Source organism: Diaphorina citri, unplaced genomic scaffold (assembly GCF_000475195.1).
Source record: "Diaphorina citri unplaced genomic scaffold, Diaci psyllid genome assembly version 1.1 scaffold227, whole genome shotgun sequence".
Taxonomy (NCBI): Eukaryota; Metazoa; Arthropoda; class Insecta; order Hemiptera; family Psyllidae; genus Diaphorina; species Diaphorina citri.
Genome location: NW_007377664.1, coordinates 201733 through 216128, shown reverse-complemented (window position 1 = coordinate 216128; position 14396 = coordinate 201733). Strand labels below are relative to the sequence as shown.

Sequence of the window (14396 nt, the reverse complement as noted above, 5' to 3'; positions counted from 1 at the left end):
TTCAGGGTAGGAGTGTGTAAAGATTGAATGAGTTTTGAGTTGTAAAAAAGATGCTTTCCCTGCTCCCTCAGCTTCAGGGTAGGAGTGTGTAAAGATTGAATGAGTTTTGAGTTGTAAAAAAGATGCTTTCCCTGCTCCCTCAGCTAGCGGATTACCCAGGGTAATTCAGGGAGATCTGCCTCATTCCCTGGGTAATCCGCTAGCGGTAGAGGGACTTTTCAGTCTCCTCCTAGCAGTACAAATACATTTATGTATTTATATTCTACACCTATAGGGAAGAGCAAAATAGTTAATTGATAACTGATCTGCCTTTGATACTTCTATTCTGATTTCCTATTTCTTAATGTTATCTGGCACTGAGGCTTTTTCATTTTTTTTTCCTCTTTAAACTCCTTATCCATTACATCGATCATTTGTAAGTAATAGGACTAATAGGTGCTAGTCTCTTGTCTTCTGACAAGATTATTATCTATAATGAACAAAATATTATATTAAACCCATAAAAATAATAATCCCATAAACCATCCACCCCAAGCAATTATATTACAATGTGTACTTACCTACTAGTAACTAGTAGGTATACAGTAAAATATGCCTACTGATATACATACATATTTATGTACTTATTTGTTGTGTACCATTCAACATAGGTTATTTCAGAATATACATGTAACCAGAAAAAACAATTTCCGGTGAAAATCTTAACAACCCATTTCAAACTACATACATAATTCCTACATACATAATTTCTACATCCTACATACATATAGATATTACATGCTCATAAAAAGATTTTCATGAGAAAAACCATGTCGTCTTTCTTGCTTTCTTGTAGCCTATGCCAAAAAGCCACATTTAACTCTATTCAACCTACCAAATATTGCGTGGAAGTTTAGTGCAACTTACTGATGATGACAAAGAGTTTTCTCTCTCTCTCTAAACGTCACTTCACAGGTCTTGCTTAGTTTGATTGTGAAACTCATGATAACGTTAATGTCTTCAAACTTTTTGCAATTCTTGGTCGGCATGATTTCGAAGGCACGCAAAATTGAAACGGCCATTGTTTTCAACTGAAACATGGCGTATCTCGATCCGATACAATTCCTAGGACCACTGCTGAATGGGAGATAACAGAAGGGATGACGTTTTGAAACATTTTCGGGGAGCCATCTGTCGGGGTCAAAGACTTGAGGGTTTTCATAATATTCAGGATTGTTCTGCATGAAACCGGTTGCTATGAGAACATTGACTCCTGTTAACATAAAAATACAGGTTATTGTTATTACTCACCAAGGACTAAATCGGATAAGCCTTTTGCAAGGTCCTGAAGGACAAACTTACCATGCAAATTTTGAGAAAGTCAGTTTGTGATATCTAGAACCACATCCACACTTCAAATGAGCTATATATATTTTAGATATTTAAAGGTTGGTACGTATAAAATAAAAGGTCAATAATTTTGGAACACATGCATTTAATCTTGGATATCAATGGTTGCAAACATTGACAATATTACCTGCAGGAAGTTCATACTCTTGGCCATCCTTTGTGGTAACCTTCAGATCCTCGGTAATTTTCCTTGCTGTAATAGGAACAGCAGGACACATGCGTAATGATTCCTTGAGCACTCTGTCCAAGTAGGTCAACTTCATTAGATCTTCTTGCGTAGGACAACTAGTCAAGTCGTTACCAAGTACTTCAGATATTTCTTTGTAAACCTGTGAGCAAATAATATTGTCTCGAAATTGAAAACCTGCACACGTGTGCCAGACCCCGCACAAGTTACAATCCCTCTCTCAATATGTTAATCCATACACTTCTGCTGCTCTACTCGCGGGTTCATGAAAACCTGCACACGTGTGCCAGACCCCGCACAAGTTACAGTCCCTCTCTCAATATGTTAGTCCATACACTTCTGCTGCTCTACTCGCGGGTTCAGAGTCACATGCACAGAGCTACATACGTAACATATTTATGTCTAGCTGATGAGTCTAAGTTCGGCCATGCCTTTTCTACAAGTTTGGCCATGCCTCGGGATGAACTAGCGGGATTCCGGAACGAAGCGACGGAATTCAGCTAGTAAGTGTATAAGATGAGTCTATAAAAACGAAACACGTGCTAGACTTTTCGGAGGTTTTGAAAAATTATTGTGCCAAGTCTCGAGTCATTGAAACAAGCAGACAGAAATTGGCCAAGCAAATTTAATTATTTTACTTACCATTTTCTGAATATGAGGATTCTGTGCTAACAATATTAGTAACTTGGCATGTTCGGAAACCAATGTGTCTGTTGCACTTGCAATCATTGTCAACACTTGAGCTATGTAATTTTCTTGCATTTCTTCAGATGTTCCTTGAATTAGGCAATCGAGAAATGACTTTCCTGTTGAAGATGAAGTTAAGCGTCAAGGTGGAGTTTTAAAATTATGACCTTTTAAAATTATGACCTTGATGTTCCTTGAATTAGGCAATCGAGAAATGACTTTCCTGTTGAAGATGAAGTTAAGCGTCAAGGTGGAGTTTTAAAATTATGACCTTAAGCTTAGAAAGCGGCCAAACCGTACAATTCTGGAAACCCACCCCAGACACATTTTGATCTACATAATCTATCATTTATCACATTTCTCTTCCAGTTTTGAGCATCTTGGGCAGAATCTTAAGCACATTTTGACGTACATATGGTTTCAAAACTTTGTGTTAAACAAACTGTATTTGGTACACTTTAACAATTACGCCCTAAAAGGTAAGGAAAGTAAAAATTGAAGTTTTGTTTATGTATTATGAAAATCTCTTACTATGAATTTCATCAAAGTCCGTGGTTTCATAAGTCATATTATTTTGCTTGTAATAATGCAGGATAATATTTTCCGCATACTGTATATTTCTTTCAATTACTTCTAATTCTTTGCTTCTCAATCCCACCAGTCTGTATATGAATAAGTTGCGGTAGAGTGGGATGATGACTCGAAGTTGAAAATACTATAAGCAAAACAAAAAAGTTTTCAATAGCTAGGGATGTTAGAAAATCGCTAAGGTCCGGGGCCACCCTGTATATGAATAAGTTGCGGTAGAGTGGGATGATGACTCGAAGTTGAAAATACTATAAGCAAAACAAAAAAGTTTTCAATAGCTAGGAATGTTAGAAAATCGCTAAGGTCCGGGGGCACAAAGTGAGTTTTAAACTCGTTGTAACTCTCGGATTAAGCAACATGATGGGTTGATCACTTGAGGCTTCGCGGGGTTCGCTTCGCCTATGGGTTTAAACGTATACGGTTGTATGTGAGTCAGTCAGTTACACAGAGGGCTGTGGGTATATGAGTGAACCTACTCCTAAACAGCTAGGAAGGACAATAGACTGACGGCGGGGTGAGTTGCTAACATGATAAGGACCATGGAATTTTGAATCATAGAAGTATCCAGACCAGCTCCTATGACTGTTACTATTTGGGCTTCTACTTCTTTCATTGAAATATCTGGTTGTTGCAGTAGTAGCTCTGCGAGAGAGGTTCCTGGTAAACACATGAATTACAAAACATATTGATGAGCAATTATAATAAGTATGTAATATGTGCCAAGTTAATAAGAAGGTTGATTGGAAGAATATTATATTCTATCACCTACGAAATATAGCAATAGACTGATTAATAATTAATCCTAGAAAATCATACACATGAATAAATACGATACAAAATAATGAAGTTGGTATAATGGAACAACTAACAACTTGTTCTAAGCTGACAGTCTAAATAAAGCACTACTTGTACTTATTCTTATATATTTTTTACTTACCTCAAACACTTTATGAACTCCTTCGATGAAATCTTGATTTTCTCTTTCATTTTTCATTTCAATATCGAAATTTAAAACACATTTAGCAATGCATGATAGGGTATACCTGTAGAACAATTTAGGAGGGTAAACATTTTCATGTGTGATAGCGTATTTTTTAATTATGTCCATCACTTTCAAGCTTTCTTCGTGAAATATTGGAATGAACGACTTTAAATTCTCTGCACTGAGTCCGTTCATGAATATTTTTCTAGACTTTTTCCAATGAGGCAAATCATTGGTAGTGAGAACTCCTGAAATCATAATGAAATGAGGGTGTAGGATGTACATACATATAACCGCAATTTTGGAGTACCTACCTTGCAAATTTATGGGGGAAACATTGAATTGAAAATTGATCGTGAGAACTCCTGAAATCATAATGAAATGAGGGTGTAGGATGTACATACATATAACCGCAATTTTGGAGTACCTACCTTGCAAATTTAAGGGGGAAACATTGAATTGAAAATTGATTGTAATGATTTGTATAGAGGTAGAAATGTCATTAATTTGAACGGTCTCTACAAACATAATCGTTTGACACACATTTGAACAAAGTGAAAAATTAGATCCAACCTTACCTTTATGAAGAAAAGGTTGACCTAGATATGTGTATTCGTCTGATTTTTGAAGAGCTTGGTTGTTAACTTGATAAGCTACATTAGGGTCTGCCACGAAAATCCACAGATTTGTTCCCATCCAGAATCTTACCACCTGTGTTCTGCAAAGAGATATTCAAGTTGAGTTACTGAATAAGATGCGAGATCATCTTCTGTCTTGGTAAATAATTCTTCAAATCAGCTTTATTTCAATTATTTTATCATTTGTTGCATATGATGACGAGCTTAAAAAACTTGACACTTTTGGCACTTTGAAAATTTAGAAATTACAATAGTTTAAAAAAGCAAATTTATTATTATTTTAAATATTTGTTTGTTTAATTTAATTTCAAAGTGGAAGTAATTTGAAATGAAAACAGAGAACGTGATGAAAAGTGTTCTTAAAATAGTTCAAAAAGATAAATAAAAGAAAATTTGATCTGCACTCTATTTTCGTCAAATTCTATGTTGAATTAAAATCTCAGATAATGGGTAATGAGATTAGAAAAATAAAAATGGTACTGGAGGAATAGCAAAAGACATAGCTTAAGAAAAGAAGGAGAAGAAGCTGAAAAAAACTTTTGTTACAATCTAGTTAGAGTTCATCTGGCTGATTAAACAGATCGCACATTGCTTGTTTTATTTCCCATGAATAGTTAATTCTAAACCATGACATATGTACCTATAACGGACTAAATAATATCTTAATATTTGTGGCTTTCTTCTTGTGCTAATTTATTACCAGACACACCTACCTATATTGGGAGGTCTTCGCAGAAGAGGCCATTGACAATTATTTTTATATTCTAAAGAAATTATTTATTTTGGATTATTGTCAACCACCAACCGCAGTATTGATGTTAACCATCAAAAGTTTGGTGTTTCATCGTGGTGTTTGTGGACGAAATTTATATCCATTAATCACGAAATATAGATAGAAATTTCCTCTTCCACATGTTTTAGGCAGTCATATTCTCAAGTATCTTAATGGCAGAATTCCATGCTTTGATTGAGATTAAACTCATTAAACCCGCGCCCTCTTACACTACAGAGACAGAACGATAAAAATATTTCGAAATATAGATAGAAATTTCCTCTTCCACATGTTTTAGGCAGTCATATTCTCAAGTATCTTAATGGCAGAATTCCATGCTTTGATTGGGATTAAACTCATTAAACCCGCGCCCTCTTACACTACAGAGACAGAACGATAAAAATATTTACATAATAGAATTTGATCTTACATTACGAATAATTTTGAGTTATTTCCTCTTCCAAAAAGCAAGGTCATTTAATATTAATAGCAATCTTTCTCAGCCCTATTCGGGCAAGATAAGCAAGCTATATTCTATTCTGAGTTTTGTTGTCAACTTACTTGATTCTCTCATAATATCAGTCGTATTCTTCATATCAGTTTTCAGGTCCTCTAGAACAGTATGGGCCAAGTCGAGAACAATTCCCATATTTCTTTCCTCGTCCTGTCTCCATCCAAACAGAGAGTACACAAAGTTGTTTCTCAAGATGGGAAGAAAGAGTTTCCTTTGAAAATGCTGAAATGTAACATGGAATTTCGATATGAGATGGTAACACAAAAGATGATTTCCATGCATGTCAATAGATTTTGAAATTCTTTTTGCGCAGGTTTAAGTGTTACTAGTGCGTTTGACCTGATTAAAATCACGTAACGTCACGGTTTCGAAAGGTTGACTACGAGTATCATGGCTATTGCTGTCTTTACCGATTCTGAAGACTTCTCAAATTACCTTTTTGCAGGTACTAAGATGATTAGGAGTACCTAAAAGTAAATTATTTTGGGCAGATTGTAGAACCCTTAAATCGCGGGGATGCAACCTACTACTAGGAGTATGCAAATATACCTGAAAAACATTATGAACAGCATGGATGAACGGTTGATGTTCATTGATCTGAGCGTTAGGATTGACACCCAGAGTTGTTCGCATGATGGAATTGAATGTAGCTAGTTCCAAGTATTTAGGTGGATAGAAAGGTTGACCACTGTAAGCTAACTCCTGAAGTTTGTTCACCAAGATGATACTTTCCTCATGAAAGATTTTGATGTATTGTTTGAGCACTTTGAAAACGAATACTTGAGTGATGACTTTCTTTGACGCTTTCCAGTGAGGAATGTCTTTATCTACAAATATGCCTGTAACATATTATGTACCTAAATTAACATCCACTTATATTAATGAAATTGTAAAATCATGGAACTTTTAGTTATTCTTACGCCTTATGAATCAAGGATCCCAAAAATCACATTAGAAAATTTCATGTCTGTGTTTTACGACTTTATGTCTGTTTCTTGTTTTTGTCTTCTTTTCATGAAAAAACTAATTTTTTTTTATCATCAACTTCTCTACCAAACTATTGGCTGAGGTTCCTCTAACTTAAAGTCGTCTAACTTAAAGATACACATCGTCACCGGCGGGCCCCCCCCCCCCCCGATTCGTACGTAAAAAATCGTGACAAAGCCAAATCTTAACTCACAACTTTGAAAAAGTAAATTTAAAAGGCCGAAAATTTAATTTTTATTTGCCATTCTAATAAAATCTACATACGTCACAACATACGCTCCTGTACGTCATCGTACAGGAGGGTATACTGTCCAGATACAGCAAGTCCAGATACAAGATATACCGGTATAATGATTCATAAGAAACAATACTCACGCGTATTGTTTGAAGACGATTTTGATTAGCGGGAATACATTTGACACTCCGTAGAACCAGATAAAGAGGGTACTGCCCAGAATTGGTAACGGCAGAGGTCCAGGTAGTTGCCATGATAGGTAGTATAACTTTCTTCTACTCCAAATATAGTAAAGGCAAGTCACACTGACGAGGAACACCCAGAAGTATGGATTCTAAAACAGAAAATGGCCTAAACTCTAGCAAAAGTCACGTGACAAGCTCTACATACTACATATTGGACCACTTAAATTTATTACACTCTAATACTACTTGCCCAGGTAAAATGACCTAGTAGTCAAATAACCCGACATTTGCAAACAACAACAATATAGTAAAGGCAAGTCACACTGACGAGGAACACCCAGAAGTATGGATTCTAAAACAGAAAATGGCCTAAACTCTAGCAAAAGTCAGGTGACAAGCTCTACATACTACATATTGGACCACTTTATTACACTCTAATACTACTTGCACGCATCCAATAGTTTGTTTTAGTGATTTATCAGTACATCCTCGTGAAAATTATGATGGGTTCCAAGTCACACTGACGAGGAACACCCAGAAGTATGGATTCTAAAACAGAAAATGGCCTAAACTCTAGCAAAAGTCACGTGACAAGCTCTAAATACTACATATTGGACCACTTTATTACACTCTAATACTACTTGCACGCATCCAATAGTTTTTAGATAGTTAGTACCGGTATATTTTAAAATTTATTTATCTCGGATCTAGAAGAAAATTAAAAACTTACCATTACAATGATTCGTGACAACATTTTGTTCAGCAGTAGCAACCAACTTCTAATAAGGCCTGAAAGTATACTATTGATTCGAAATCTTCGAGAATCCAATTTTAAAGCTCGGAAGTTTATGTTCATGAGAAAATCCTTACATTTTCTCTACAGGGTATTCTGCGAACCACATTATTATCTATGTAGATTGTAGGTCTAGTAGAAAAGTATCTTGTTTTTGTTTAGTATAAGGGTATCTGTACGTTTCCAGGCTCCACTCTCATGCTGAGATTAATATGGCTAGCTTGTATAGTTGTATCCAAATGTTGGGTAAAACCCCTGTCACTAAAAAGCATTTATTACTTACTAAAAAGCATTTATTACTCACAAATAGAATTAAATCGTTCTTGAGATGTGAGATCATCTTCTGTCTTGGTAAATAATTTTTCAAATCAGCTCTATTTCAATTATTTTATAATTTGTTGGATATGATAAAGAACTTTGAAAGAAAAAAAAAAAAAACTTATCACTTATGGCACTTTAATGATTTAGAAATCACTATAGATTAAATATGCAAATTTATTCTCATTTTAAATCTTTATTCATTCAATCTAATTTGAAATGAAAACAGGGAACTGGATAAAAAGCGTTCTTAAAATAAATAAATGAACATTTGATCTGCACTCTGTTTTTTGCCAAAGTCTATGTAGAATTAAAATCTCAGTGAATGGTTAATAGTAATAGAAAAATATAAATGGTACTGGAGGAAAGAAGAAATAGGAGAAGAAGCAGAAAAGAACTTTGCATTTTTTGTTCTGGCACTTTAATGATTTAGAAATCACTATAGATTAAATATGCAAATTTATTCTCATTTTAAATCTTTATTCATTCAATCTAATTTGAAAAAACAGGGAACTGGATAAAAAGCGTTCTTAAAATATTTAAAAAGTAAAATAAATAAATGAATATTTGATCTGCACTCTGTTTTTTGTCAAAGTCTATGTTGAATTAAAATCTCAGTGAATGGTTAATAGTATTAGAAAAATATAAATGGTACTGGAGGAAAGAAGAAATAGGAGAAGAAGCAGAAAAGAACTTTGCATTTGTTCTAAAAAAAAGCAAACAGGAATGACCACATTGTCAACGAAGGCCAGAGAGACCTATACGATAATGTATGATAATCACTCCAATCCAGGCAGAATTCGTCTCTAGATTCTAGGTTAGGTGATAAAACAGATCGCACATTGCTTGTTTTATTTCCCATGAATTTCTATTTCAAACCCAAGATATCATACGTATAACGAGATATTATGCATGCTCCTATTTATTTTCTGGCTTTGGCCATGAAATGAGCTTTTTTCTTGTGCTAGGTACGAATCTACTAAGACCGAACGTAGACCTTTACTCCATCAGAAGGTGCCTATATGGGGAGGTCGTCGGAAAAAAAGGCCACTAGGTACAGCTGGTACACAGTAATTTTATATTCTAAAGAAAACTATTGTTGCATGAGAATTGGAAGTCGAACCCGAGCCCATTACTACGGAATGTTATCTCGTGGTTCTAGTTTGACACTCACGTTTTGTGTTACATTCTTGTCTCATTTGTGAACTACATACCAAATTTCAAGTCTCTAGCTCATACCGTTCCCGAGATATTGTTAAAATACACCAAAAACCGCTAAAAAGCGGCTACATACCAAATTTCAAGTCTCTAGCTTATACCGTTCCCGAGATATTGTTAAATTACACCAAAAACCGCCCAAAAGCGGTAAAATGCCGCCAACCAAATTTCAAGTCTCTAGCTCATACCGTTCCCGAGATATTATTGAATTACACCGAAAACCGCCAAAAAGCGGTAAAATGGCGCCAAGCGTTGCATCAGTCTTAACCAAAAGTTTCGTGTCGCATCCTTGTCACATTTGACAGCTACATACACACACGGACCAATGGCTGAAACTTTGGATTTAGGCTCTAGGGACCTCAAAACGTGTTTTGGCACTAAAAATTGACCATCAAAAATTTGACCCGATTATATTACTTTCCTTCCTATAGGATAAGGAAAGTAAAAAGAGCAACAAGCTGGGCCCGTACCTCCGGGAATTTTTTCTGCGAACCACATTATTATCTATGTAGATTGTAGGTCTAGTAGAAAAGTATCTTGTTTTTGTTTAGTATAAGGGTATCTGTACGTATATACTCGTATATATTTAAAAAATATACAATCTAGCTTTTTAGTGACAAAACCCTTAATGAAAAGTACAGGTTATATCTAAGAAGGTACTTACAAAGAAAGAAAAAAAAACGTAATAATTAAAGTTAAATAAAAATAATAAATAAAATATTGGTGAAATAAATAACATTTTACTGAAAGTCTGTACACAAAGTTCTGGTAAAGGCTTTTCTCCTCTAATGTGATGTAAATATTTTATTGATTATATATTTAAAAAATATACAATCTAGCTTTTTAGTGACAAAACCCTTAATGAAAAGTACAGGTTATATCTAAGAAGGTATTTACAAAGAAAGAAAAAAAAAACGTAATAATTAAAGTTAAATAAAATATTGGTGAAATAAATAACATTTTACTGAAAGTCTGTACACAAAATTCTGGTAAAGGCTTTTCTCCTCTAATGTGATGTAAATATTTTATTGACAATTGATACCGAAATATTTTCATTAATTTGCAACATTTCTTTACAATGCTATCAATTTATTCAGGGTAGGAGTGTGTAAAGATTGAATGAGTTTTGAGTTGTAAAAAAAGATGCTTTCCCTGCTCCCTCAGCGGATTACCCAGGGAATGAGGCAGATCTCCCTGAATCGGTAGAGGGACTTTTCAGTCTCCTCCTAGCAGTACAAATACATTTATGTATTTATATTCTACACCTATAGGGAAGAGCTTAAAAAATAGTTAATCAATTAACTGATCTGCCTTTGATGCTTCTATTCTGATTTCCTATTTCTTAATGTTATCTGGCACTGAGGCTTGAGCTCCATTGTCAAGTTCATTCTTACTCTGACGTCCCTCAAAGTTTTACAACTCTCTGAGGGGAGCACTTTGTATTTCCTGAGTATAGCGCTCACAATTGTTTTCATTTGCAGAATAGCATACTTGCCCCCGATACAATTTCTTGGTCCGCTACTGAATGGAATATAGCAATGAGGATTTCGATTGACACTATTCTCCGGAAGCCATCTGTCTGGATCGAATACACGTGGATTTTCATAATAGTCGGGACTTTTCTGTACGTGGTACAAGAGGTTTCCTATAGCAACTCCTGAAATTGTTGAATGGAATATAGCAATGAGGATTTCGATTGACACTATTCTCCGGAAGCCATCTGTCTGGATCGAATACACGTGGATTTTCATAATAGTCGGGACTTTTCTGTACGTGGTACAAGAGGTTTCCTATAGCAACTCCTGAAATTGTTGAAAAAAATGATATTATTTGTCTAGTCTGCCCAGCACGAGTCACTTTTTCGCGACAATATGAGCTTTAACCAAACCCATTACATAATAGTCTTTCAATAAATAAATAAAATGGGTAATGATTATAATACGCAACATGTTTACAATGTTATGATTCCCATGCAAATAAAATTTAATGACCCAGGTATTTCAATGGCGATTGGAATATTTCATTACCTGCGGGAAAAATGTATTCTTTTCCGTTTTCCGTGGTCACTTTGATGTCTTCAGTTATTTTCCTCCCAGTGAAAGGTGCAGCTGGGTACATACGTAGACATTCCTTGATGACCCTCTCCAGATATTCCAACTTCATGAGATCCTCATACGAAGGAAGTACATTGATATCTTCTCCTAAAACTTGAACCATTTCCTCGAAAACCTGTAAATCCCAATCAAAGTATTATTTTTATGAGATTAAGTGTGTTTTGTAGGTTGTTTTCAAGTGCTTATTATTTACGTTCAAGTACCTACCCATATTTTATTTTGTTTAAATTGTAGCTTGTGCTGGTATTTATAGGTATGCACTCGGTTATTTAATCTGACTCGTCCTTTTTAAATTAAAAAAAAAAAAACACTGCCTTCATTTACGGCTAGGATTCACATTTTTCTCGTATAATATTCTAAAAATATCTAACTTACCTTTTCTTGTACGGCGGGGTGAGTTGCTAACATGATAAGGACCATGGAATTTTGAATCATAGAAGTATCCAGACCAGCTCCTATGACTGTTACTATTTGGGCTTCTACTTCTTTCATTGAAATATCTGGTTGTTGCAGTAGTAGCTCTGCGAGAGAGGTTCCTGGTAAATACATGAATTACAAAACATATTGATGAGCAATTATAATAAGTATGTAATATGTGCCAAGTTAATAAGAAGGTTGATTGGAAGAATATTATATTCTATCACCTACGAAATATAGATAGAAATTTCCTCTTCCACATGTTTTAGGCAGTCATATTCTCAAGTATCTTAATGGCAGAATTCCATGCTTTGATTGGGATTAAACTCATTAAACCCGCGCCCTCTTACACTACAGAGACAGAACGATAAAAATATTTACATAATAGAATTTGATCTTACATTACGAATAATTTTGAGTTATTTCCTCTTCCAAAAAGCAAGGTCATTTAATATTAATAGCAATCTTTCTCAGTCCTATTCGGGCAAGATAAGCAAGGTATATTCTATTCTGAGTTTTGTTGTCAACTTACTTGATTCTCTCATAATATCAGTCGTATTCTTCATATCAGTTTTCAGGTCCTCTAGAACAGTATGGGCCAAGTCGAGAACAATTCCCATATTTCTTTCCTCGTCCTGTCTCCATCCAAACAGAGAGTACACAAAGTTGTTTCTCAAGATGGGAAGAAAGAGTTTCCTTTGAAAATGCTGAAATGTAACATGGGTTGATGTTCATTGATCTGAGCGTTAGGATTGACACCCAGAGTTGTTCGCATGATGGAATTGAATGTAGCTAGTTCCAAGTATTTAGGTGGATAGAAAGGTTGACCACTGTAAGCTAACTCCTGAAGTTTGTTCACCAAGATGATACTTTCCTCATGAAAGATTTTGATGTATTGTTTGAGCACTTTGAAAACGAATACTTGAGTGATGACTTTCTTTGACGCTTTCCAGTGAGGAATGTCTTTATCTACAAATATGCCTGTAACATATTATGTACCTAAATTAACATCCACTTATATTAATGAAATTGTAAAATCATGGAACTTTTAGTTATTCTTACGCCTTATGAATCAAGGATCCCAAAAATCACATTAGAAAATTTCATGTCTGTGTTTTACGACTTTATGTCTGTTTCTTGTTTTTGTCTTCTTTTCATGAAAAAACTAATTTTTTTATCATCAACTTCTCTACCAAACTATTGGCTGAGGTTCCTAAGTCGTCTAACTTAAAGATACACATCGTCTATAGCCTATAGCCCAATCATGTACTTGTTTTTAGATATAGTTTACTTACCTTTCTTGAGATAAGGGTCTCCTAAATATTGATAGACATCTGTTTTGGTCAGAGTAAGTGTATTTACTTGAGCAATGACACTTGGGTCTGCCACCAAAACCATCAGCTCTCCCCCAAACCATACCCGTATAATCTTGTGTGGTCTGTAAAATAGACATTCATTTTGGTATTTAAAAACAAACTTTATGAAAATCCATGGTACCTAATACTCACATCCAACCCATACTTTGTTGAAGAAAAGCTACGAATGTTTCACTAATTTTTTATCTCGCTCCTTCGAACTCCAACCCCCGGATTACGCGTACAAAATTCTTCCTCTGAGCTACTCATATCCAATTATCCAACCAGAAATTCAGTAGACTTATTCAGTCTAATGCAATCATTAAGTAAGAAAGAGAGCGAAAATTTTCCATCTCAAAATTTTCTAAGTCCGAAGCATTGACTTTGGTTGATATTTGGATGAGTGACTGTCCGAGTTTTACCAAATTGTTTGATGACTTTCTTTGACGCTTTCCAGTGAGGAATGTCTTTATCTACAAATATGCCTGTAACATATTATGTACCTAAATTAACATCCACTTATATTAATGAAATTGTAAAATCATGGAACTTTTAGTTATTCTTACGCCTTATGAATCAAGGATCCCAAAAATCACATTAGAAAATTTCATGTCTGTGTTTTACGACTTTATGTCTGTTTCTTGTTTTTGTCTTCTTTTCATGAAAAAACTAATTTTTTTTTATCATCAACTTCTCTACCAAACTATTGGCTGAGGTTCCTCTAACTTAAAGTCGTCTAACTTAAAGATACACATCGTCTATAGCCTATAGTTACCTATTCGAATAAAATTTAACATTTGTTACATTTACAGGGTGGGTTTGTATAATTTCAAAAAGCGTGAAAATCAAATTTTAAAACCCAATGACCAACCTCAGTGGTGTAGTGGCTAGCACGGTGGACTCTGGATCTGGAGGTTGTGGTTCGAGTCCTAGTCCTAGTCAAGTCATTAAATTTATGTAAAAGCATTTTTTTTTCTTTTTTTTTTTTAAACTATAACAGTATTAATTATTTACCTA

General features: G+C 34.7%; 2 protein-coding genes across 2 annotated transcripts; both read right to left on the bottom strand.

The window, feature by feature from the left end:
- Positions 1 to 371: 371 nt before the first annotated feature.
- LOC103506329 (cytochrome P450 4d2-like) lies at positions 372 to 8684 on the bottom strand. Its single transcript, XM_026821400.1, has 11 exons — positions 8262 to 8684; positions 7122 to 7313; positions 7021 to 7051; positions 6307 to 6596; positions 5805 to 5979; positions 4412 to 4564; positions 3789 to 4081; positions 2795 to 2978; positions 2219 to 2382; positions 1517 to 1718; positions 372 to 1252 (listed from the first exon to the last, which is right to left on the bottom strand). Exons 1-11 carry the CDS (start codon positions 8295 to 8297, stop codon positions 903 to 905), a joined length of 2070 nt encoding a protein of 689 aa, XP_026677201.1. The 5' UTR covers positions 8298 to 8684; the 3' UTR covers positions 372 to 902.
- A 1752-nt stretch (positions 8685 to 10436) lies between these two features.
- Positions 10437 to 13543, bottom strand: LOC103506319 (cytochrome P450 4C1-like). The gene is given in 8 exon segments (XM_026821399.1): positions 10437 to 11160; positions 11162 to 11295; positions 11521 to 11722; positions 11983 to 12143; positions 12557 to 12731; positions 12770 to 13005; positions 13320 to 13462; positions 13533 to 13543. Coding segments are annotated over 8 exon segments (1407 nt in total). The 3' UTR covers positions 10437 to 10815.
- Positions 13544 to 14396: the final 853 nt, after the last annotated feature.